Source organism: Oncorhynchus mykiss, chromosome 3 (genome assembly GCF_013265735.2).
Source record: "Oncorhynchus mykiss isolate Arlee chromosome 3, USDA_OmykA_1.1, whole genome shotgun sequence".
Taxonomy (NCBI): domain Eukaryota; kingdom Metazoa; phylum Chordata; class Actinopteri; order Salmoniformes; family Salmonidae; genus Oncorhynchus; species Oncorhynchus mykiss.
The window spans coordinates 46553496-46579781 of record NC_048567.1 but is presented as its reverse complement, the minus strand read 5'-3'; the positions used below and the strand labels follow the sequence as shown (position 1 = coordinate 46579781).

The 26286-nt window shown below is 42.6% G+C and overlaps 1 protein-coding gene across 4 annotated transcripts in view; it reads left to right on the top strand.

Moving 5' to 3' along the window:
* Positions 1 to 26286, top strand: part of LOC110520042 (pre-mRNA-processing factor 40 homolog A) — a 52244-nt gene that overhangs the window by 19299 nt on the left and 6659 nt on the right. For 3 of the 4 annotated variants that reach the window (XM_021597019.2, XM_036974306.1, XM_021597021.2), the window contains 18 exons: positions 4753 to 4836; positions 7656 to 7674; positions 7761 to 7783; positions 7884 to 7925; positions 8394 to 8504; positions 8740 to 8860; positions 10896 to 10920; positions 11235 to 11459; positions 11658 to 11763; positions 12864 to 12928; positions 13030 to 13194; positions 19740 to 19848; positions 20356 to 20506; positions 20896 to 21029; positions 21493 to 21607; positions 23120 to 23232; positions 23507 to 23623; positions 24332 to 24469. In XM_021597019.2, the coding sequence (XP_021452694.2) occupies positions 4753 to 4836; positions 7656 to 7674; positions 7761 to 7783; positions 7884 to 7925; positions 8394 to 8504; positions 8740 to 8860; positions 10896 to 10920; positions 11235 to 11459; positions 11658 to 11763; positions 12864 to 12928; positions 13030 to 13194; positions 19740 to 19848; positions 20356 to 20506; positions 20896 to 21029; positions 21493 to 21607; positions 23120 to 23232; positions 23507 to 23623; positions 24332 to 24469 (1863 nt within the window). The remainder of the gene's footprint in view (positions 1 to 4752; positions 4837 to 7655; positions 7675 to 7760; positions 7784 to 7883; positions 7926 to 8393; positions 8505 to 8739; positions 8861 to 10895; positions 10921 to 11234; positions 11460 to 11657; positions 11764 to 12863; positions 12929 to 13029; positions 13195 to 19739; positions 19849 to 20355; positions 20507 to 20895; positions 21030 to 21492; positions 21608 to 23119; positions 23233 to 23506; positions 23624 to 24331; positions 24470 to 26286) is intronic. The other variant, XM_021597020.2, reaches the window with a different exon arrangement.

Below are 26286 nucleotides of genomic sequence, written 5' to 3'. Positions count from 1 at the left end.
AATTGCTTTCTTCTTGCCACTCTTCCATAAAGGCCAGATTTGTGCAATATACAACTGATTGTTGTCCTATGGACAGAGTCTCCCACCTCAGCTGTAGATCTCTGCAGTTCATCCAGAGTGATCATGAGCCTCTTGGCTGCATCTCTGATCAGTCTTCTCCTTGTATGAGCTGAAAGTTTAGAGGGACGGCCAGGTCTTGGTAGATTTGCAGTGGTCTGATACTCCTTCCATTTCAATATTATCGCTTGCACAGTGCTCCTTGGGATGTTTAAAGCTTGGGAAATCTTTTTGTATCCAAATCCGGCTTTAAACTTCTTCACAACAGTATCTCGGACCTGCCTGGTGTGTTCCTTGTTCTTCATGATGCTCTCTGCGCTTTTGACGGACCTCTGAGACTATCACAGTGCAGGTGCATTTATACGGAGACTTGATTACACACAGGTGGTTTGTATTTATCATCATTAGTCATTTAGGTCAACATTGGATCATTCAGAGATCCTCACTGAACTTCTGGAGAGAGTTTGCTGCACTGAAAGTAATGGGGCTGAATAATTTTGCACGCCCAATTTTTCAGTTTTTGATTTGTTAAAAGTTTGAAATATCCAATAAATGTCGTTCCACTTCATGATTGTGTCCCACTTGTTGTTGATTCTTCACAAAAAAATACAGTTTTATATCTTTATGTTTGAAGCCTGAAATGTGGCAAAAGGTCACAAAGTTCAAGGGGGCCGAATACTTTCGCAAGGCACTGTATATAAAAGAATCACTCTGCATGTTGCAAGGGAGAAGAGAGCCTCTGCCCAGGAATTTATAACACTGTTGTAAAGTCACAAAACTAAATTAGAAATGTACATGTCTAGATCATTCTTATATATTATTTACAGTTGAAGTCGGAAGTTTACCGTAGCCAAATATATTTAAACTAAATTTTTCACAATTCCTGACATTTAATCCTAGTAAAAAATTCCCTCTCTTGGGTCAGTTAGGATCACCACTTTATTTCAAGAATGATTTATTTCAACTTTTATTTATTTAATCACATTCCCAGTGGGTCAGAAGTTTACATACACTCCATTAGTATTTGGTAGCATTGCCTTTAAATTGTTTAACTTGGGTCACAAGTTGGTTCCACAAGCTTCCCACATTAAGTTGGGTGAATTTTGGCCCATTCCGCCTGACAGAGCTGGTGTAACCGAGTCAGGTTTGTAGGCCTCCTTGCTCACACATGCTTTTTCAGTTAATGCCCACAAATGTTCAATGGGATTGAGGTCAGGGATTTGTGATGGCCACTCCAATACCTTGACTTTGTTGTCCTTAAGCCATTTTGCCATAACTTTGGAAGTATGCTTGGGGTCATTGTCCATTTGGAAGACTCATTTGTGACCAAACTTGAACTTTCTGACTGATGTCTTGAGATGTTGCTTCAATATATCCACATACTTTTTCTGCCTCATGATGCCATCTATTTTGTGAAGTACACCACTCCTGCAGCAAAGCACCCCCACAACATGATGCTGCCACCCCCGTGCTTCACAGTTGGGATGGTGTTCTTCAGCTTGCAAGACTCCCCTTTTTCCTCCAAACATAACGATGGTCATTATGGCCAAACAGTTCTATTTGTGTTTCATCAGCCCAGAGGACATTTCTCCAAAAAGTACGATCTTTGTCCCCATGTGCAGTTGCAAACCGTAGTCTGGCTTTTTTTATGGCGGTTTTGGAGCAGTGGCTTCTTCCTTGCTGAGTGGCCTTTCAGGTTATGTCGATATAGGACTCGTTTTACTGTGGATATAGATACTTTTGTACCTGTTTCCTCCAGCATCTTCACAAGGACCTTTGCTATTGTTCTGGGATTGATTTGCACTTATTGCACCAAAGTACATTCATCTCTAAGAGACAGAACGCGTCTCCTTCCTGAGCGGTATGACCACTTCGTGGTCCCATGGTGTTTATACTTGCGTACTATTGTTTGTACAGATGAATGTGGTACATTCAGGCATTTGGAAATTGCTTCCAAGGATTAACCAGACTTGTGGAGGTCTACACAATTTTTTTCTGGGGTCTTCTGGGGTGCGATTTCTTTAGATTTTCCCATGATGTCAAGCAAAGAGGCACTGATTTAGAAGGTAGGCCTTGAAATACATCCACAGGTACACCTCCAATTGACCCAAATTATGTCAATTAGCCTATCCAAAGCTTCTAAAGTCATGACATAATTTTCGGGAATTTTAAAGGCACAGTCAATTTAGTGTATGTAAACTTCTGTCCCACTGGAATTGTGATACAGTGAAATAATCTGACTGTAAACAATTGTTGGAAAAATGACTTGTGTAATAAAATAGATGTCTTAACTGACTTGCCAAAACTATAGTTTGTTCAAAATAAATGTGTGGAGTGGTTGAAAAAATAGTTTTAATGACTCCAACCAAAATGTATGTAAACGTCCTACTTCAACTGTATTTTACATATTTCTGCTGTTTGGAAGAGAATAGGATCTTATGCAGAAAAATATGTTGGTAGGACAAGGCAATGTACAGTGGGGCAAAAAAAGTATTTAGTCAGCCACCAATTGTGCAAGTTCTCCCACTTAAAAAGATGAGAGGCCTGTAATTTTCATCATAGGTACACTTCAACTATGACAGACAAAATGAGAGAAAAAATCCAGAAAATCACATTGTAGGATTTTTTTATGAATTTATTTGCAAATTATGGTGGAAAATAAGTATTTGGTCACCTACAAACAAGCAAGATTTCTGTCTCTCACAGACCTGTAACTTCTTCTTTAAGAGGCTCCTCTGTCCTCCACTCGTTACCTGTATTAATGGCACCTGTTTGAACTTGTTATCAGTATAAAAGACACCTGTCCACAACCTCAAACAGTCACACTCCAAACTCCACTATGGCCAAGACCAAAGAGCTGTCAAAGGACACCAGAAACAAAATTGTAGACCTGCACCAGGCTGGGAAGACTGAATCTGCAATAAGTAAGCAGCTTGGTTTGAAGAAATCAACTGTGGAAGCAATTATTAGGAAATGGAAGACATACAAGACCACTGATCATTTCCCTCGATCTGGGGCTCCACACAAGATCTCACTCCATGGGGTCAAAATGATAATAAGAACGGTGAGCAAAAATCCCAGAACCACACGGGGAACCTAGTGAATGACCTGCAGAGAGCTGGGACCAAAGTAACAAAACCTACCATCAGTAACACACTACGCCGCCAGGGACTCAAATCCTGCAGTTGCAGACGTGTCCCCCTGCTTAAGCCAGTACATGTCCATGGCCGTCTGAAGTTTGCTAGAGAGCATTTGGATGATCCAGAAGATGATTGGGAGAATGTCATATGATCAGATGAAACCAAAATATAACTTTTTGGTAACAACTCAACTCGTTGTGTTTGGAGGACAAAGAATGCTGAGTTGCATCCAAAGAACACCATACCTACTGTGAAGCATGGGGGTGGAAAATCATGCTTTGGGGCTGTTTTTCTGCAAAGGGTCCAGGATGACTGATCCATGTAAAGGAAAGTATGAATGGGGCCATGTATCGTGAGATTTTGAGTTTATTTTTTTATTTTACCTTTATTTAACTAGGCAAGTCAGTTAAGAACAAATTCTTATTTTCAATGACGGCCTAGGAACAGTGGGTTAACTGCCTGTTCAGGGGCAGAACGACAGATTTGTACCTTGTCAGCTCGTGAAGATGAAACGTGGCTGGGTCTTTCAGCATGACAATGATCCCAAACACACCGTCCGGGCAACGAAGGAGTGGCTTCGTAAGAAGCATTTCAAGGTTCTGGAGTGGCCTAGCCAGTCTCCAGATCTCAACCCCATAGAAAATCTTTGGAGGGAGTTGAAAGTCCGTGTTGCCCAGCAACAGCCCCAAAACATCACTGCTCTAGAGGAGCTCTGCATGGAGGAATGGGCCAAAATACCAGCAACAGTGTGTGAAAACCTTGTGAAGTCTTACAGAAAACGTTTGACCTCTGTCATTGCCAACAAAGGGTATATAACAAAGTATTGAGAAACTTTTGTTATTGACCAAATACTTATTTTCCACCATAATTTGCAAATAAATTCATAAAAAATCCTACAATGTGATTTTCTGGATTTTTTTTTCTCATTTTGTCTGTCATAGTTGACGTGTACCTATGATGAAAATTACAGGCCTCTCTCATATTTTTAAGTGGGAGAACTTGCACATTTGGTGGCTGACTAAATACTTTTTTGCCCCATTGTGTGTGCACATGGTATTCAGTGGTCTATGTTTACTATAGTTTAATGAGGCAATACAAATGTGATGTGGCTTAAATTAAGGGGCATTTAGTTACCTAAAATAGCCCTCAGTTTTTGTCATTTTGACAATAACTAGGCAATCATTATTCAAATGACAATCATTTGCTTTAGGCTTTTAGTAAAAATGATTAAGACTAGACTAAATCTTAGAAATGGTGCCAAATATCAATTTGGTTATACTACTTGCAGTCATCATATGCGATTGCATTATCTGGAAGAAAAGGCTGTGTGATCTGGCTGCCTGACTGAGAAATGGGGCTCAGGAGGTGGCGAGGAGCTGCAGATTGTAGCGTCACCGCTTCAGAGTACAAGCCGAAGCTCGATTCGCTCTGTAAAAGACTGTCAGTCGCTCTCACCCCGCCACGGCGTCTCTCACTGTGTATTAATACTCAGCGTGCGCCAGGCGGGAGGGAAATGAACGGGTCAGATGAATATTTCATGATACTCTTTTATTAGATGCCAGGCATGATGCCACCTATGATGCCTGGGATGATGATGCCACCTCGCATGCCAGCTGCGACGATGCAGCCAACAGGACCGGTAAACTGACTCGCCTTACTGTTCTGCTTCACACTTTAAAAATAGAGCCCGCAAGCTGTCACGACTGACATTAGCATAACTAACACGGCAAAGTGTAGGAACACTTACCAATATAGACATAGGCCACCAATATAGAGGGATTAATATATGCATCACACAACCTGAATGTGTACATCCCATCTCCATATTAAGTATACACTCCTCGTTATAAAAATGTAATTAGGCAATTTATTGTCTTTTAATCTATGTGTACACTTTTATTTCTTTGTTTAAGACAATACCACATTGGTCCTCTTGTATTCCTGCCACAATAATCTATTATCAAATTATCATTTGGTGTTGTGTTAGGAAGAGTATTTCTGTTTGTTTACTTTGGATCAATGCTATCTAAAACAAATACCATTTGTATCTCAGTAGACATTCAAAGGGACAAGATCATTTCAATCTTAAATTGGAGAAAAGTCAAAGAAAACACCTTGTTTAATGGAACATTTCCTCCTCCAGTAGATGGTTGAGTGAGTTATGAAAGGGTTCTCTACATTTTAGTCTGTTTTGCTTTCGACAGCAGCCAGCTGTTTAACTCGATGCACTTAGACCTGCCAAATAAATGTTTCACTTGTCAACTGGGATGCATCAAGGCTGGAGAGAAGTTTGTCTTCACTTTAGAAGCTCAAAGGTACCCTGTTGTGTTAAAGAGCAACTGCCCCTAAAAACCAATGTGGCGTCAATGAGTCTAACATTTTTATTATGCAGTAAAAATGTACTACAAAGTGTAAATAGGATAATTTTGTTCATAAAGTCAGCCTTGTCCAAAACTGAGTTTTGTGAGACTTGTAGTTGTGACTGCATAACAATGTAAATTAAGGTTGGGGTTGTTTCAATTCTGCCCACTGCTGGCAGCACACAAGTAATCATCCATTACAAGTAATCATCCAACCCAGTTCCGCTAGTGCAACCCCTCGCCAACAGCCAATGAAATTGCAGGGCACCAAATACAAATCAACAGAAATATCATAAATCAAATTTCTCAAACATACAAGTATTAGGCACAATTTTAAATATATAATTCCTGTTAATCCAGCCACATTGTCTAATTTCAAAAAATGCTTTACAGCGAAAGCGCCACAAAGATTGTTAGGTCACCACCAACTCAAAGAAAAACCCAGCCATTTTTCCAGCCAAAGAGAGGAGTCACAAAAGGCACAAATAGAAATAAAATTAATCACTAACCTTTGATGGTCTTCATCAGATGACACTCATAGGACTTCATGTTACACAATACATGTATGTTTTGTTCGGTAAAGTTAATATTTATATCCAAAAATCTTATTTTACATTGGCTTGTTACGTTCAGTAGTTCCAAAACATGCACTGATATTGCAGAGAGCCACATGATTTCACAGAAATACTCATTATAAATGTTGATGAAAATTCAAGTGTTATGCATGGAACTTTAGATAAACTTCTCCTTAATGTAACCGCTGTGTCAGATTTTAAAAAAACTTTAAGGAAAAAGCATAATCTGAGAACGGCGCTCAGAGCCCAAACCAGCCAGAGAAATATCTGCCATGTTGGGTAGTCAACATTTTTCATAAATAGCATTATAAATATTCACTTACCTTTGATCTTCATCAGAATGCACTCCCAGGAATCGCAGTTCCACAATAAATGCTTGTTTTGTTCGATAATGTCCACAATTAATGTCCATTTATGTCCAATAGCTTCTTTTGTTAGGGCGTTTGGTAAACAAATCCAAAATCGCGTTCAAGTCCAGTCGGATGAAAAGTTAAAAAGTTATATTACAGGTCGAAGAAACTTGTCAAACTAAGTATAGAATCAAGGATGTTTTTATCATAAATGTTCAATAATGTTCCAACCGGAGAATTCCATTGTCTGTGGAAAAGCAATGGAACAAGAGATACCTCTCATGTGAAAGTGCGTGACTGAGAACGAGGCTGCAGGCAGACCTCTTAGTCAAACAGCTCCCATCCGGCCCCCCTTCACAGGAGCAGCCTGAAACAAAGTTCTAAAGGTGGTTGACATCTAGTGGAAGCCTTATGAAGTGCAAAGTAACCCATATCCCACTGTGTACTCGATAGGGGTGAGTTCAAAAACTACAAACCTCAGATTTCCTACTTCCTGTTTGGATTTTTTATCAGGTTTTTGCCTGCCATATCAGTTCTGTTATACTCAAAGACATCATTCAAACAGTTTTAGAACCTTCAGAGTGTTTTCTATCCAATACTAATAATAATATGCATATATTAGCATCTGGGACTGAGTAGGAGGCAGTTCACTCTGGGCACACTATTCATCCAAAAGTGAAAATGCTGCCCCCTGTCCCAAAGAAGTTTTAATTAATGCCTGTTGTAAAATTGGGTTGACTTTGGATATCCTTATGGGGCAGTTAGAGACCATCTGTAAATTACACAATGCACATGGTACAATATGTTAATTTAAACAGCTCCAAATTTCAGTTACTTAACCTCAACCCAACTATAAATTGTAGAAATACATATGCATCTATTGAAAGCATTTAATGACAACTAAAAGGTGTGCCACACGAAAATATTGTCTCATTTACATTGTGTAATTTATTGACGGCCCCTTAACTAGCCCCAGAGAGAGGCTATTCAAAGTCAAAACAACTTTGCTTCAGACCATCCGGCTGAAGCGAATTAGCTAAGCAATTTAGTTAACTCTTTCTACCTGCGAACACACACGAGACACCCACATGAAACCACACCAGGAAGTGCAGTTTTCCTTTAATGAAGCAAGGGTCATAATAATTTTAACTAATGAAGATATCTCTTCCACAGCCTGGAGTGGACACAACTGGTAAGGCTGAAACAACATATTCTTGAAAAAAATACAAATAAATTGATAATCTGAGTAATTTTAATTATTGCGTTGTTTTTTTATAGTCATCGCTATGCCTGGAACAGTTGTAAGTACAACCTATTTTCTGTGGATAAGTTAATTTAGTGTAATGATTCTAGCACTATATAAATTACCGACCCTACTATAATATATCTGTTGTTCAACAGGGTACCACAAATGGCTCGCCACAGGATGACCAACCAAAGAATGTTAGTGAACATGTCTTTAAGTGGAAGCCTTTACTCTTCCTGACCTCAAATGAACCATTGTTTTCTGTCTGAAGATATAGCCTTAAAGGAAAGATTCACCCATTTTGAATGTTATATTGTTTTTGTGCGGCTCTGCGCGATGTTCTGTCGATTCCCGGGGTCATTTCATGTTTTCGTGTATATCAGAGCTATTGCCGTTCAAGCAGGTAGAAATTCAGACGTTGATGACAAGTTTAGCATAATATGAATAGCTCAGATAAACATGAAATTATCCCGGGAATCAATGAAACATCACTCAGAGATCCACAAAAAAATGATATTACACTCAATGGGCGAATCTTTCCTTTAAAAACTTTCACACTTACTGCTTGCTTAAGACTTTGAAGTATAATTTCCTTGGAAATGTAGAATTTGTATCACAGTGCCACCTGTTGTCGAGTGCTTAAGGCAAAGTGTTGTCATCCTCAGAAGTCTGTGTGGACAGAACATAAGTCCCTGGATGAGAAGACCTACTACTACAACACAGAGACCAAGCAGTCTTCCTGGGAAAAGCCAGACGACCTGAAATCTCCTGCAGAAGTAAGGCCCCACACATGACTGTGTCCCAAATGACACCCTATTCCCATAGAGCTCTGGTCAAAAGTAGTGCGCTATATAGGGAAAGGGTGCCGTTTGGAACACACAACCATCCTTTCCACACTGTTTTTGCATTAACAGTAGAGGCCATTCCCAGACTCTAGCTGCTGCCACAATTTGTCCTCACTGTATTGTGGAGCGTGTCTAGATGTACTGTTTTCACTTTTGTGTTTCGCAGCAAATGCTGTCTAAATGCCAATGGAAGGAGTACAAATCAGACAATGGGAAGGCGTACTACTACAACTCCCACACTAAGGAGTCCCGGTGGACCAAACCCAAAGAGCTTGAAGATCTGGAAGGTGAGCCGGGCATTAATGATCCTTTTCTACTCTACTGTAGCGGACTGGGCCCGTATCCACAAAGCATCTCAGAAAACGTAAAACCTGTTTAAAAACAAAAAAGCTCCCAGCTCAGTGTAGGTTTTAGGATGATGTTAAGACACTGCCCAGACAAACTCTGAGCCAGGTGAAAAATCAACTCCTAAAAGTTTCTCAGCTGATATCACAATATTTTGAGGTACCGCAAAGATTGTGAGAAAGCTCATTGACATTGTTGCAAATGATGGTGAACCAATCGCGATGAGGCATCGCCAGCTGTAAACTCTATAGCACACTTCAGACAACCACAGTGAATGTGACTGTACATCAAACATTGCAATGTTAAGTGAATAACATGATGTAAGTAATTGAAAGAAACTGATTTGTTTATTAGCCTAGTGGTTATAAGTATTAGGCATATCATGTGAAATTTGCCTTGTGAAATCATTGTCAAAAGCGCTAGAGATACTGTCGCATGTACAGTACATTCGGGAAAGTGTTGCTGCACAGCTATTTTCAGGTCTCCAGAGATGTTCGATAAGGTTCAACTCCAGGCACTGGCTGGGCCACTCAAGGACATTCAGACTTCTCCGGTGTTATCTTGGCTGTGTGCTTAGGGTCATTGTCCTGTTGGAAGGTTAGCCTTCACCCCAGTCTGAAGTCCTGAGCAGGTTTTTGAGCAGGTTTTCATCAAGGAACTCTCTGTACTTTGCTCCTTTCATCTTTGCCTCGATTTTGACTAGTCTCCCAGTCCCTGCTACTGAAGGATATCCCCACAGCATGATGTTGGCACAACCATGCTTCACCGTAGGGATGGTGCCAAGTTTCTTCCAGATGTAACACTTGGCATTCAGGCCAAAGAGTTCAGTCTTGGTTTTATCAGACAAGAGAATCTTATTTATCATGGTCTGAGAGTCCTTTAGGTGCCTTTTAGCAAACTCCAAGCAGGCTGTCATGTGCCTTTTACTGAGGAGTGGCTTCCGTCTGGCCACTCTGCCATAAAGGCCTGATTGGTGGAGTGCTGCAGAGATGGTTGTCCTTCTGGAAGGTTCTCCCATCTCCACAGTGGAACTCTGGGGCTCTATTAGAGGGACCATTGGGTGCTTGGTCACCTCCCTGACCAATGCCCTTCTCCACCGGGCAGCCAGCTCTAGGAAGAGTCTTGGTGGTTCTAAACTTCTTCCATTTAAGAATGATGGAGGCTACTGTGTTCTTGGGGACCTTCAATGCTGCTGAAATGTTTTTGTATCCTTCCCCAGATCAGTGCCTCGACACAATCCTGTCTCAGAGCTCTATGGACAATTCCTTAGACCTCATGGCTTGGTTTTTGCTCTGACATGCACTGTCAACCTTATATAGACAGGTGTGTGCCTTCCCAAATCCTGTCCAGTCAATTGAATTTGGCAAATGAAGATTCCAATCAAGTTGTAGGAACATCTCAAGGATGATCAATGGAAACAGAATGCACCTGAGCTCAATTTTGAGTCTCATAGCAAAGAGCCATTAAATAAAGGTCAAATTTAAATTACTAATACAAAATATTTAGAAATATCAAAACATTTATTTTTAGCAACTCCAAAGCAATTGCGTGTGGGGCAGAAACCACTGACTTGCTGCACTTTTCTATTATCAAGGCGTCTGCTGTAACTGGTTAGGACAGCTCACGAGGTGTCCTAAATATCTGTCAACTAGGTGTGACACTTACTCCTACCCATAAGAGTAGGAGTAAAATGTCTCTTCTCAGCACTTACGACCAATTTTCTACTCATAAGACTCATTCACCTTTGTGAATACGGGCCCTGGCCAGGGGAAGCATTTACTCATCCTCTAGGCCAGTGTAAATGGTAGTGGTGTCATCAATGGATATAAACAGCTATTGGTAATGATAGATCAGCCAGCACTTTGCACAAACTCCTCTTAATGCCATTCATTCTTAAAAATGACATGGGTTCCTTAAAGTATCCTGCGTAGGCATTGTTAACATGCGTTTCTTTCCTCTTTTCTTTTTCTTTTTTAGCCATGATAAAAGCTGAGGAGAATGGGTAAGAGCTGCTTATTATTACCAGTGCTCAACAAACTTTGTCGCCAAAGCATTTTACTTTGTATCACAGCCAATTACCTTTTAGAGCATAGAAGATCTTTGTAGATGACGGAACACATTACCTTCATCAAATTATTAAAAAAAAACGTATCCTTTTTAGTATTTTGATCTATTATTTACAGATATGTGTGAATGGAATGACCTGATTCTTTTTTTTGACATATTTGAGAGGCACTCTCCTGTTATGTCTAACAACAACATGGTGGATGATGCTGTATGAAGGTCCACCGTCAATAACAACCAAACTGATTACAGGATGGCGGAGGTGGGTGCTCCTGGCACTGTCATCATCACCCCCAACCATCAGCTCGACAGCGTTGCTTCGATGGCGACCATGATGATGGAAATGCCGGCCATGAGGCCAGCTCCAACCGTCTCAGTGGAACAGATGTCCCTGGTGCCCATGCTTGTAGCTGAGGTCAACGCTGACTCGCCTGTCAACTCCACAGAGGACTTGGCCGGCATGGAGGCCTCAGCCAGGTTGGTACTACAGACAGACCCTTTAACCCCAGAGAGTTTAGAGACAGGCTCCCAGCACAGGCTTACAATGAACTCACCAGGAATAGCAAGAAAGCACGGACCCGTTTACCTATTTCCCTACCAAAAACATGATTTTGTTTTTATCTTAGGACAATGGGTAAGGTCTTTCTCTTTCCTTTCTGTCTTTCTTTTCTTTAGTAATGACGCCTCAAAAGAGGAGAGGCCAGAGCTGGTGAAGAAAACGTACAAGTGGAACACGAAAGAAGAGGCCAAGCAGGCCTTCAAAGAGCTCCTGAAGGAGAAGGTGAGCCTTCCGGGATGGGTTTTCATTACTCCCCGGCTCCTCAGTCGGGGCTCCTGCGTGAATCATCAGCATGCATCATCTCAATGATCGTTTCGAAATTACAATCTGAACATTACATCAATACAACGAGCACATAAAGGCAAAGCACGGTCATCGACTGTGTCCATGAAGCCCCGCAGCTCTGCTAGCTAGCCGTCATCATGAATCACACCCACACACTTCTGTCTGAGAAGCACTTTCACTGGGCTTGTAAATAAGGTGCTCAACGCGCTATGACTTGACTGTAATAAAGCTGGAGTGTCCACCCGACCTAAAGATTGTTTACCAAAATGGCCCTCTTGGACTCTAATTAATCCATCTCGCTCAGCGTGAGCACTCTCCGGGTCTTTCGCGTGATTGCTAAGCCTCGCCGCTCCTCCTGTTGCCATTGTGGCGACGGATGTGTTGTTTTTGACCAAGGTGGCTCGGCGTAGCTATATTTAGGTAGTTTTAATTTGGCACACAACGCTCGCCTCTGAAATTGCTCCTTGCCGTTTCCCTGCGAGCTCTTGATGGCTCTGTCTTTGTGATTGCCGTTATTGGATGAAAGCATGTGTCCGGATTAGGACAGCGGAGGTTGACGTGCTCCACTGGATTAGAATAACTCTGGTTGCGTTTTGAAATAACAGTCTATTCCCAGTTTAGTGCGCTACTTTTGACCAGGACCCGTAGCCTAACTAGTGCATTATATAGGGAATAGGGTGTGTCTCTTGGAGACAGATGGACAAAAAGTAACCATAGCAACTATTAGTAATTAAGGAAAATGAATCGCCGTGCCTGGAACAAGCCAGAGAATCGCATCACCACTCCTTGTTGCATTTTTCAGATAGGCTACACATGCATACGGGTTCCTCTACGCGGGTGCATAGATTCAATACATAGATTATGCTGGGAGTAGCCTATTGTTTACTGTTGATGGAAATGTGAGCTGTCCTCTTACACAGTTTTGCTATGTATGAGCTGTGATGCAGATTATACAGCTGGGTTGATTTGTGTTGACTAGAGTACTTTATATTTTTCATTCAAATCTTAATGCTCGATATACTCTTTCTACATGTCAGGGCGTTTCATCCAATGCGTCTTGGGAACAAGCCATGAAAATGATCATCAATGACCCACGCTACAGGTACCCGCCAACTTCCTCAGTTTTCTGATTATGCTAATGTTCGTCTATGAAGATTAAACAACGTCTCTAACCAGCTGTTTGTCCCTATTTCTCATTTCAAGTGCTCTGCCGAAGTTAAGTGAGAAAAAGCAGGCCTTCAATGCTTACAAGGTGCAGACGGAGAAAGAGGAGAAGGAGGAGACTAGGATCAAGTACAAGGAATCCAAGGAAATGTATCAGCGATTTTTGGAAAACCACGAGAAAATGACATCTACAACCAGATATAAGTAAGTACCTTTCTTGGTCAAGTCAAGTTGTGTCCCAAATGGTACCCTATTCCCTATATAATGTACTGCTTTTGACCAGGGCCCATAAGCATAGGGTGCCAGTTGGGATGCAGGCCTCAGTCTTTATACTTCTACGTTTCTGTCATTGATATGTGCTTCCTAGAGTTGCTAATATGTGGAGTTATTGAGATGACCAATAAAATTGTATTTTAAAAAATTAAGTTATTTAAGCAATAAGGCCAGAGGGAGTGTGATATAGGGCCAATATACCACGGCTAAGTACTGTTCTCAGGCACGAAGCATTATAAACTGGGTGGATCAAACCCTGAATGCTGATTTGGCTGACAGCCGTGGTATATCAGGACGTATACCACGGGTATGACAAAACATATATTCTCTTTACTCTTCTAATTTCATTGGTAACCAGTTTATAACTAGGTTTGATGTTTGGGCTCCTGAGTTGCGTAGCTTGCATCTCAGTGCTAGAGGCGTCACTGCAGACCCTGGTTCGATTCCAGGCTGTATCACAACCGACCGCGATTGGGAGTCCCATAGGACGGCGCACAATTGGCCCAGCGTCGCCGGAGTAGGCTGTCATTGTAAATAAGAATTTGTTCTTAACTGACTTGCCTATTTAAATAAAGGTAAAATAATAATAATAGCAATAAGGCACCTTGGAGGTTTGTAGTATATGGCCAATATACTACAGCTAAGGACTGTATCCAGGCACTCCGCATTGCGTCGCGCCAAACAGCCCTTAGCAGTGGTATATTGAGCATATACCACAAACCCCAGAGGAGCCCTATTGCTTAATTATATGCCCAGAGTACCAATAATATACCCCCACTTAATCTTTGACGCTGACCATTCTGTTGTGCAGTTGTGACCAGTCCATGGCCCATATCTAGCCATACCAGACTTATTATTAGCATTATTGTCACGTACACCGGATAGGTGCAGTGAAGTGTTGTTTTTACAGGCTCAGCCATAGTAGTACGGCGCCCCTGGAGCAAATGAGGGTTTAAGTGCCTTGCACATCCACAGATGTTTTCCTCTTCGGCCCGGGTATTCGAACCAGCGACCTTTCGGTTACTGGCCCAACGCTCTAACTGCTAGGCTACCTGCCGCCTGACAAACCCTAATAGATGAGTAAACACTAGTAGTACACAGACTGAATAACTCACAGGCAGATTGTCTTCTGAACTTCCCCATCCATCCCTAAAACGAAACATTGCTTTATCAGATGGGTTGTAGCATTTTGACTTCCCCTGCATGTGAATCCACCACATTACCATGCAGGCTCTCGCTCTCTCTCCCCCTACTTGCTCGCTCTCCCCCCTACCCCTCTCATGTCTGTCTTCCTGGGTGTGAAAGGCACTGACATGGCTCCAGGCGAAGTGATCGACCTTGACAACCAGCCAGTTTGGAGGCCACAGGCTGGTGTTGTTGCGGCGACTTGATGTTGTGTGCGCACGCTGGCCTGGCTTAAGACGAACGGGGGGGGGGGGACATCTGGGTCGTCAGACTGCGTCTTTATTCCTTTTCATGTTTTTAGGACTCACTCATTCTAGAAATACTACTACTCTGCCTGCCTCCCTGGTAGCGTGGAGATGAACTTGATATGGTTTCACCGCGTTGTGACGTATTTTGAATCCACGTTTCTTCTCATGAAGAATTGTAGGTGAATGTTATGTCTTGTAAAAGTTGAAATTCAAATGGTCCTTTTTTTGGACAATTGTAATCATCTCCAACAATAGCAGCAGTGCTTTGAGCTGGGCGAGCAGCAATAGTGATGGTTTTAGCTTGTGTAATGCTGCCCCCGTGGGGAGCAAAGTGTCGTTGCATTTGGAGTCTGGATTTCCAACTTATTCCTTAATGATTTTGAGAATCTTGCAAACAGGATATCTGAAAACCTGGGAATTTTAGGAAAGTTAGCTGAATTTCGCAACCCTATTTGTCATGCATGGCATTTTATTTATTTTTATCGAGAGAGGGAGGTCATGAGCAGATGAGCATCCCACATTTTTCAGCATGTTTAAAGAAAAAAAGATTTAGAGTTAGACAAACTTAGATTTTTTTGGCAGGGACTTATACAGAATGCTACCCTAAACAACATAACCTTCACTCCAAATCAAAACTCCAAACCTACAACCAGATTTTGGATGGAATTACCTGGAATCATCTGGAATGCTTCCTACACCCAAGGATTATTATTCCCAAATTACACAGTAAATTCTCTGGGAAACAAACAGAAACCTGAAAACACCATCCAACCTGGAGCTGAGTGAGTAATGTTTAGTCTGAAGCTATTTTTTACTTTCAAAAGCCAAGAAAAATACATCACAAGGATATATTTGACTTTATATGGACTGAAAGCTACCAAGCTTGCGAGGACTAAGAAATTCAACTGACGTGTGAAGCGAGAGGCGTCGAAGCCTTTGAGCCCAACAAATGGCAGACTACCCCACCCAAACCCAGAGGCCTTGAAGCCCCCTCCTGCTGTTCAGAGACTGCCATTTTCTACAAGAAATCTGCCTCCAGAAATAAAAGCTTCTCCCAGGTGGGTGTGACACCTACTCCCTTTGCCTGCTGCACTGCTGCTTGGATTCCACCTGCAAATCTGTTCACCGTCTCCCCTGGTTGCCCCGTCCTCTCTCCCGAGCTTTCGCTCGCCTCCAGCACTGTTGGGGCGAGTGACTCTGAACTTACAATGGCTAGCCCCAAGTTGTTATATACTAGATTTTTTTTCTTGTGCATTTTGCTATTTGCCTCATGACTCCTGCGTGCTTTGTTGACTACGAACTTTCTTTACCCGACCGTGGGACAGACTGTTTGTTCCCACACTCGGGACTCTGGCTCTCTATTGGTTACACAGTCTTTTGGCCTCCCATCTCATTCTAACCATCTCTCGCCGTCTTTGTATTCATGTTACCTGATGAAATTGCTGTACAATATTATCTTGTTGCCATCTGATGCACATTCAGATGTCATAAATCAGCACGGCAGAGCTCTCCCTGTCCTATGCCGTGCCGTGATTGTATTACTGTTGATGATATCTGGAAATGTGCATGTACACCCTGGCCCATCTATAGTTGCTAGCCCTAATTGTGACTTGTGCTCTGATATCTGCTTCACTGATTTCTGCTCTTGTAAAAAGCCTGGGTTTTCTGCACGTTAACACTAGAACCTAAAATGGATCAATTGAAAGTGTTGGTTCACAGCTCCAATCCAGATGTGTTGGTCATTACTGAGACGTGGTTAAGGAAGAGTGTTTTGAATACAGATGTTAACCTTTCTGTTCATAACCTTTTTCGGCAAGTCCGATCTTCCAAAGGTGGGGGAGTGGCAATATTTTTTTTACAGTACAATATTCCCAGGTCAGAAGTTTTAGGTTGTAGTTATTATAGGAATTATAGGACTATTTCCCTCTATACCATTTGTATTTCATTAACCTTTGACTATTGGATGTTCTTATAGGCACTTTAGTATTGCCAGTGTAACAGTATAGCTTCCGTCCTTCTCCTCACTCCTCACTCCTCCCTGTGCTCGAACCAGCAACACAGCGACAACAGCCACCATCGATGCAGCGTTACCCATGCAGAGCAAGGGAAACAACCACAGGCTCAGAGGGAGTGATGTTTGAAACGCTATTAGCGCGCGCTAACTAGCTAGCCATTTCACTTCGGTTACATCAGCCTCATCTCGGGAGTTGATAGGCTTGAAGTCATAAACAGCGTAATGCTTGAATGCTTGACGCACAACAGAGCTGCTGGCAAAACGCACTAAAGTGCTGTTTGAATGAATGTTTACGTGCCTGGTTCTGCCTACCACCGCTCAGTCAGATACTTAGATACTTGTATGTTTGTATGCTCAGTCAGATTATATGCAACGCAGGACACGCTAGATAATATCTAGTAATATCATCAACCATGTGTAGTGATTATGATAGATTTTTTTTTTTGTAAGATAAGTTTAATGCTAGCTAGCAACTTACCTTTGCTTAGTGCATTCGCGTAACAGGCAGTCAGTCTCCTTGTGGAGTGCAACGAGTGAGAGGCAGGTCGTTATTGCGTTGGACTAGTTAACTGTAAGGTTGCAAGATTGGATCCCCCGAACTGACAATGTGAAAATCTGTCGTTCTGCCCTGAACGAGGCAGTTAACCCACCGTTCCTAGGCCGTCATTGACAATAAGAATGTGTTATTAACTGACTCGCCTAGTTAAACAAAGGTATACTTTTTTTAATTGAAAAACACATTTTAAAAAAATCAGCAAATCGACGCCCAAAAATACCGATTTCCGATTGTTATGAAAACTTGAAATCGGCCCTAATTAATCGGCCATTCCGATTAATCGGTCGACCTCTATTATGGATGTCACTGCAACCTTAAATGGTCCTCAATGATGTCACCATTGCCCTTGATTCTAATCAATGTTGTGCTGCTATTTCTATTGACATGGTAGACCATTTCATTATTGTGGGCTGGCTAAGGAGTTTTGGTGTCTCTGAGGGGTCTTTGGCCTGGTTTGCTAACTACCTCTCTCAAAGAGTGCAGTGTATGAAGTTAGAAAATATGCTGTCTCAGTCACTGCCTGTCACCAAGGGAGTACCCCAAGGCTCAATACTAGGCCCCACGCTCTTCTCAATTTACATCAACAACATAGATCAAGCAGTAGGAAGCTCTCATCCATTTATATGCAGATGATAGTTATACTCAGCTGGCCCCTCCCCAGATGTTGTGTTAAATTCTCTACAACATAGCTTTCTTAGTGTCCAACAAGCTTTCTCTACCCTTAACCTTGTTCTGAACACCTCCAAAACAAAGTTCATGTGGTTTGGTAAGAAGAATGCCCCTCTCCCCACAGGTGTTTATTACTAACTTTTGAGGGTGTAGAGCTTGAGGTAGTCACCTCATACAAGTATTTGGGAGTTTGGCTAGATGGTGCACTGTCCTTCTCTCAGCACATGTCAAAGCTGCAGGCTAAAGTTAAATCTGGACTTGGTTTCCTCTATCGTAATCGCTTCTCTTTCACCCCAGCTACCAAACTAACCCTGATTCAGATTACCATCCTACCCATGCTAGATTAGAGACATCATTTATAGATCGGCAGGAAAGGGTGCTCTCAAGCGGCTAGATGTTCTTTACCACTCGGCCGTCAGATTTGCCACCAATGCTCCTTATAGTACACATCACTGCACTCTATACTCCTCTGTAAACTGGTCATCTCTGTATACCCATCGCAAAACCCACTGGTTGATGCTTATTTATAAAACACTCTTAGGCCTCACTCACCTTTATCTGAGATGTATACTGCAGCCCTCATCCTCCACATACAACACTCGTTCTGCCTGTCACATTCTGTTAAATGTCCTGAAAGCACACACATCTCTGAGTCACTCGTCTCTTCATTTCGCTGCAGCTAGCGACTGGAACGAGCAGCAACAAACACTCAAACTGGACACTTATCTCAATCTCTTCATTCAAAGACTCAATCATGGACACTCACTGACAGTTGTGGCTGCTTTGCGTGATGTATTGTTGTCTTTACCTTCTTGCCCTTTGTGTTGTTGTCTGTGCCCAATCAAATCAAATGTATTTATATAGCCCTTCGTACATCAGCTGATATCTCAAAGTGCTGTACAGAAACCCAGCCTAAAACCCCAATCAGCAAGCAATGCAGGTGTTAAAGCACGTTGGCTAGGAAAAACTCCCTAGAATGGCCAAAACCTAGGAAGAAACCTAGTGAGGAACCAGGCTATGAGGGGTGGCCAGTCCTCTTCTGGCTGTGCCGGGTGGAGATTATAACAGAACATGACCAAGATGTTCAAATGTTCATATGCCAGGTAGTCCTGAGGCATGGTCCTAGGGCTCAGGTCCTCCTCCGAGAGAGAGAGTGAGGGGGGGTGCGCCAACCCAGACAGGAAGATCACATCAGTGACTCAACTCACTCAAGTGACGCACCCCTCCTAGGGACGGCATGAAAGAGCACCAGTAAGCCAGTGACTCAGCCACTGTAATAGGGTTAGAGGCAGAGAATCCCAGTGGAAAGAGGGGAACTGGCCAGGCAGAGACAGCAAGGGCGGTTCGTTGCTCCAGAGCCTTTCCGTTCACCTTCACACTCCTGGGCCAGACTACACTCAATCATATGGCCCACTGAAAAGATGAGTCTTCAGTAAAGACTTAAATGTTGAGACCGAGTTTGCGTCTCGCACATGGGTAGGCAGACCTTTCCATAAAAATTGAGCTCTATAGGAGAAAGCCCTGCCTCCAGGTGTTTCCTTAGAAATTCTAGGGACAATTAGGAGGCCTGCGTCTTGTGACCGTAGCGTCTTAGGTCTCTTTATGTAGTAGTGTGTTGTCTCTCTTGTCGTGATGTGTGTTTTGTCCTGTGTTTATTTTTTGAATCCCATCACCCGCAGGAGGCCTTTTGGTAGGCCGTCATTGTAAATAAGAATTTGTTCTTAACTGACTTGCCTAGTTAAATAAAGGTTAAATGAAAAAGACTACTAATAAAAAAAACTGTGGTTGTCTCTGTGTGAACCAGGAAAGCAGAGCAGATGTTTGCGGAGCTCGATGTGTGGAGCACCGTCCCAGAGAGGGACAGACTGGAGATCTATGAAGACGTCCTGTTCTACCTAGCCAAGAAGGAGAAGGTCAGATATATTGCCGTTAGGCTGCCTCTTTTGGGTATTTGGCATTTTATTAGGATCCCAATTTAGCTGTTGTAAAAGCATCAGCTACTCTTCCTGGGGTCCACGTGAAACATGACATAATACAGAACATGAATAGACAACAGCTCAAGGACAGAACTACATGAATAACTAGAGTCAGCCGGGCTTGTTTTTTGGAGTGTGGTGTCACAACTACCAGTTTATTCTCTTCCAACATTTTATCCTATTTCTAATTAAACATTTCTATTTACAAAATAAATGTATTGTGAGGAAAATAATGTATTTGATCCCTAGCTGTCTGAAGAATGGAGTATTACTATCAGGGTTGGGATCAATTCCATTTCAATTCAGGGAGACAAAATGTCTGTGTACTTCCTGAATCGAAATGGAATTGACCCCAACGCTGATTACTAAGGACATTATCTGTCAGAATGTGTTTACCACCTCTTTACTCTAGTCTGTTCCATCTTTGTTGTGTGTGGGGTACAGGAGCAAGCCAAGCAGCTGAGGAAGAGGAACTGGGAGGCTCTGAAGAACATCCTGGACAACATGGCCAACGTGACGTACCGCACCACCTGGTCCGAGGCCCAGCAGTACCTGCTGGACAACCCCACCTTCGCAGAGGACGAGGAGCTCCAGAGTACGCTACCCACTCATTCATACTATCTGCATCCCAAATGGCACCCTATTCCCTACATAGTGCACTACTTTTGACCAGAGCCCTATATGGGACAGATTTTGGACACAACCTTTCTCTGCATTCATTTAACTAAAGCAGCAGAGCTGTTACTTGTGAGTCATAAAAACAAGAGGGGGTGGTGTCTGTCTGTGAGTTTGAATAGGTGAATGACTGAACAGGCCAGGTAACTGAAATTGGTGAATGACTGCCCTGTCCAGTCAGGTGCTGTGGTTTGCAGCGTGTGCCTGCGTGGCGCAGCAGTGTGTGTGTGTGTAAAAGACTGACTGTTTGCTGTGTGAGTGCTCTGTTGACATTCTCCCCTTTCTATTTTCTCTCCTTGCTTGCTTCAGACATGGACAAAGAGGACGCTCTGATCTGTTTCGAGGAGCACATCCGAGCTCTGGAGAAGGAGGAGGAGGACGAGAAGCAGAAGACACTGCTGAGGGAGAGGAGGAGACAGCGCAAGAACAGAGAGTCCTTCCAGGTGAGAAAGACGGGCCTCCTCCTCTACCCCACCACGGAGCATTTTGGGAACAGTGTACACGGTAGAGGATTATGATACAAAAAAATGCTAATACCATAGAATTATATACAGAACATTAGAATGGATATTGGTAGCCTAGCAACATGGTACGGCTCATTCTTAAAACGGATCATAGGGAATTATAGGATTCCTATGACTAACACAGACTGAAGAAAAAGCCAAACAGTTTGTCAGGCGTTTTGACTGTAATACTGTACTGAAAAAGTACAGGAAAATATAAGTGAATTTTGCGTGGGTTGATCTCTGGGATGTCATTTATCCGGGCTGCGTTCCAAATGGCGCCCTATTTCCTTTTATATAGTGCACTATATAGGGAATATAGTGCCATTGGGACGCAGCCCGGTCATTTCAGTTGCTTTGCTGAGCCTTATGTTTCTCCCCCCCCCCCCCCCCCCCCCCCCAGAAATTCCTGGATGAGCTCCATGACAACGGTCAGCTCCACTCCATGTCTGCGTGGATGGAGATGTACCCCACCGTCAGCTCAGACATCCACTTCGCCAACATGCTGGGCCAGCCAGGTATGAGGACACCTGCTGCATGCTCATACTCTCGCTCGCAACAGGTTTTCCGTTAGCAGCTAATAGCCGCCTTTAGGCCCCCCAAAAAAACAAAGATACATGTATGTATTTTTTTTTTTTTTTACAGTACAAAAGCCAATCTTTTTAATTGGCGCCTGCAAAAGTGTCCAGGAGAATAAAAAATCCCATTGCGAAATAATGCTTTTTAGCATATTCGTCGATGGAAATACATTTGACTGGTCATGCTTATCGGTCTATAGGTTAATTTGCATAATCAAATAAATAAATTGCCATGTGTGTGTACAGTATATTCGTTATGCATCTTATTTATCACACGCGTACAGTATACAGAGCCTTTGAGCGGAAAATCAGTGCGAGAGCTCCTGCTACAGCATCTCAAACAGCAAACATAGGCAGCGGAAGGCAGGTTTCATCAGCGCGTCACACACCACTTTACAATGAGCTGGAGGCAGTATGCATTTTGAAAAAGCATATGTAATTGTTTGAACCCTGAACTTTTTAATACGTATTATGGGGCATGTGTTACTTTACTTCAAAGCAGCCTAGCCAAAATCAGACCATATCCGTGGAGGCAATTATTTTTACATCATCTTTCTTTCATCGTCCAGTAGCCCACAATCCTGGTCATATTAGCAACCCATGATAGTTGTTTGCATATGAGATCTCCCCTCTTTCTACATTTCGAATGGATATTTTCATCTCTGTCGCATGAAACGGCTCGCTGCATTATGCCCTGTGCGCTTATAATGTGAAGATATAATAGTTGAGATAAATGTTCTGATCGTTTGCATCAGACTCAGAGCTGTTAACTTCATTTTTTGAATAATTGTTATGTGGCGTACTGGTTGAATGAATTTGGGCTCTATCGTCCCACAACTGTTCCCAGAGTGTTTGGAATAGTCTATTTCTTTCTCGATCAACTTTCTCGGTCAACTTTTCTACGATGGGAGATAGTAGATTGACATAGGCTAGTGATTTTGCACTCGTCTTCGTGGCTATGGAAAAGTAACTCTTCAATGTGCGCATCGGAATTGGATTAGAAGGACCGCGCATCGTTCATCCTCGACTTGCATGCTCTGTTATTTAATATGAATTACCATACTCAAAATGTGGTTTCTGTCATTCCGCGCGCCGTGGGTGGACGCCCTAATCAAGTTACGCACCCTATGCATATGGCTCCGGTAAATTTCTCAAATGGCCAGTAAATGAAAATACTGCCGGTCAAATGTCCGGCGCCAACATTTTCCTGACGGAAACTCTGTCTCACACAGGTATATTATATACACACACACACACACGTGGATGCCCACACTGATAGGCACGCATGCACGTTATCAATATTGTTGTTCTCTTGTCCACTTGTACTGCGGTGATAATGTCGTATTATACTTCTGCTGCTCTGGTTTGTGGTCACTGCCTTTTTCTTTAGCCTTTGGTGTTGCGGTAACCATGTGTTGTCCGAGCACATCTTGAATAACGCGTGCCTGTTAGTTTATGGTGTCTATTCCGCAGGCTCCACTCCCCTCGATCTGTTCAAGTTCTACGTGGAAGACCTGAAGGCTCGCTACCACGACGAGAAGCGGATCATTAAGGATATCCTGAAGGTGGGAGAATGTTACCGTCTGTGTTTTCTCCCACGTTGTGGTCTCAAATGGCGTCCTATTCCCTATTTAGTGCACTACATTTTGCCTATATAGTGCATTACCTTTCACCAGAGCCCTATGGTGCCTGATCCAAAGTAGTGTATGAAATAGAGTGTAGGGTACCGTTTGGGATGCAGTTAAATCTACTTTACAGCGCAGATATCGTGTAATCTGCACCATCGCCTCAATGGTAGTTTTCATTTTATTAACTCTTTCTCCTCTTTCCTCCACACAGGACAAAAACTTCTTGGTGGAGGTAAACACTAGCTTTGAAGACTTTGGCACTGTGATCAGCTCAGACAAGAGAGCCACAACGCTGGACGCAGGCAACATCAAGCTAGCCTTCAACAGCGTAAGAGCTCTTTTGAGTTATACCTAGACCACCATTTCTGTGTTCGAAAACTTAACTCTACACTGAGTGTTCAAAACATTAGTAACACCTTCCTAATATTGAGTTGCACCCCCTTTTGCCCTCAGAACAGCCTCACTTCGTCAGGGCATGGATTGTTCAAGGTGTCGAAAGCGTTCCACAGGGATGCTGGCCCATGTTGACTCCCAATGCTTCCCACAGTTTTGTCAAGGTGGCTGGATGTCCTTTGGCGTGTGGACCACTCTTGATACACACGGGAAACTGTTGAGGTTGAAAAACACAGCAGCGTTGCAGTTCTTGACACAAACCAGTGCGCCTGGCGTCTACTACCATACCCTGTTTAAAGGCACTTAAAACTTATGTCTTGCCCATTCCCAATCCATGTCTCAATTGTCTCAGGGCTTAAATATCCTTCTTTAACCTGTCCGCTCCCCTTCATCTACACTGATTTTGAAGTGGCTTTAACAAGTGACATCAATAAGGGATCATAGCTTTCACTTAGATTCACCTGGTCAGTCTGTCATGGAAAGAGCAAGTGTTCTTAATGTTTTGTACACTCTATGAGCCCTGGTCAGAAGTAGTGGACTAAATAGGGAATGGGTGCCATTTTGGCGATCTGACGATCAGTGACCTCGCTGGGCTTCTAATAAATAGTAACTGACCTCCCTCTCTCCTCCTGTACCGATGTAGTTGCTGGAGAAGGCAGAGGCTCGGGAGAGGGAGCGGGAGAAGGAGGAGGCCAGGAAGATGAAGAGGAAAGAGGCTACCTTCAAGAGCATGTTGAAGCAGGCTACCCCAGCCCTGGAACCAGAGGCAACCTGGGAAGAAGTATGTGTTAATCTGTTACCTTTCTCACACACACACACAGTCTTACTGTTACCTTGCACCAGAGGTGTGGACTCAAGTCACATGACTTGGACTCGCGTTTGACTCAAGTCACAAATTTGACAACTTGAGACGGACTTCAAGACTCGGGACTTGACTTTTACTTCAGACTGATGACTTGAAATTATCTGGCCAGGTTTGTAAGGTTTTGTCACTCATTTATGGCACAGTCTCCAGGGATTACTCTCCAAGCAACCAGTGAGAGTAGCCAGTGAGCATGCACTTGCAAAAAAAAAAAAAAAGTGCAAAGGGCACACTCTGCCCTTTGATTGGACCAGCAAACTGTCAATCAACACCGGTTCGGGTGAGCTAGCGCAGTGATACAGTTCCAGTCAAAAATTTGGACACATCTACTCATTCCAGGGTTTTTCTTTATTTTTTAAATATTTTCTTCATTGTAGAATAATAGTGAAGACATCAAAACTATGACATAACATATGGAATCATGTAGTAACCAAAAAAGTGTTAAACAAATCAAAATATATTTTATATTTGAGATTCTTCAAAGTAGCCACCCTTTGCCTTGATGACAGCTTTGCGCACACTTGGCATTCTCTCAACCAGCTTCATGAGATAGTCACCTGGAATGCATTTCAATTAACAGGTGTGCCTTATTAAAGGTTAATTTGTGGAATTGCTTCCCCCCTTAATTCGTTTGAGCCAATCAGTTGTGTAAGTGAGGATTGGTATACAGAAAGCCCTATTTGGTAAAAGACCAAGCCCATATTATGCCAAGAACAGCTCAAATAAGCAAAGGGAAACAGTCCATCATTACTTCAAGACATGAAGGTCAGTCAATCTGGAACATTTCAAGAACTTTGAAAGTTTCTTCAAGTGCAGTCGCAAACACCATCAAGTACTATGATGGAGCTGGCTCTCATGAGGACCGCCACAAGAATGGAAGAACCAGAGTTACCTCTGCTGCAGATGATACGTTCATTAGAGTTACCCACCTCAGAAATTGCAGCCCAAATAAATTCTTCACAGAGTTCAAGTAACAGACACATCTCAACATCAACTGTTCAGAGGAGGCTGCGTGAACCAGGCCTTCATGGTCGAATTGCTGCAATGAAACCACTATTAAAGGTCACCAATAAAACACAAGCAATAGACATTATGGGCTATTTTACCAAGAAGGAGAGGGATGGAGTGCTGCATCAGATGACCTGGCCTCCACAATCACCCACTCAATCTTATTGAGATGGTTTGGAATGAGTTGGACCGCTGTGAAGGAAAAGCAGCCAACAAGTGCTGAGCATATGTGGGAACTCCTTCAAGACTGTTGGAAAAGCATTCCAGATGAAGCTGGTTGAGAGAATGCCAAGAGTGCAAAGCTGTCATCAAGGCAAAGGGTGACTACTTTGAAGAATCTCAAATATAAAATATATTTTGATTTAACACTTTTTTTGATTACTACATGAGTGTCACTATTTTTCTACAATGTAAAAAATAAAGAAAAACCTTTGAGTAGGTGTGTCCAAACTTTTGCCTATTTCATCTGTTATCTAGTATAGGCCTATGTTATTGCACCAAATTATTGTCTCAAAAACATTTTTATCTGTGCATAAGTACAAAAAAGTTGCACATCTTGACTGTTGACCAATTATTCATCATCAGCATTGGCGCTCAAAGGCAGGCTCACATATCCAGATTAGTGACCAGAAAGCACTTTTCTATAAATATTAGTATGTTTACATTATCCGTATAAAATACCATTTAGCAATCTGCTACAGACGCATCCTTGCCAGAACAATGATAGG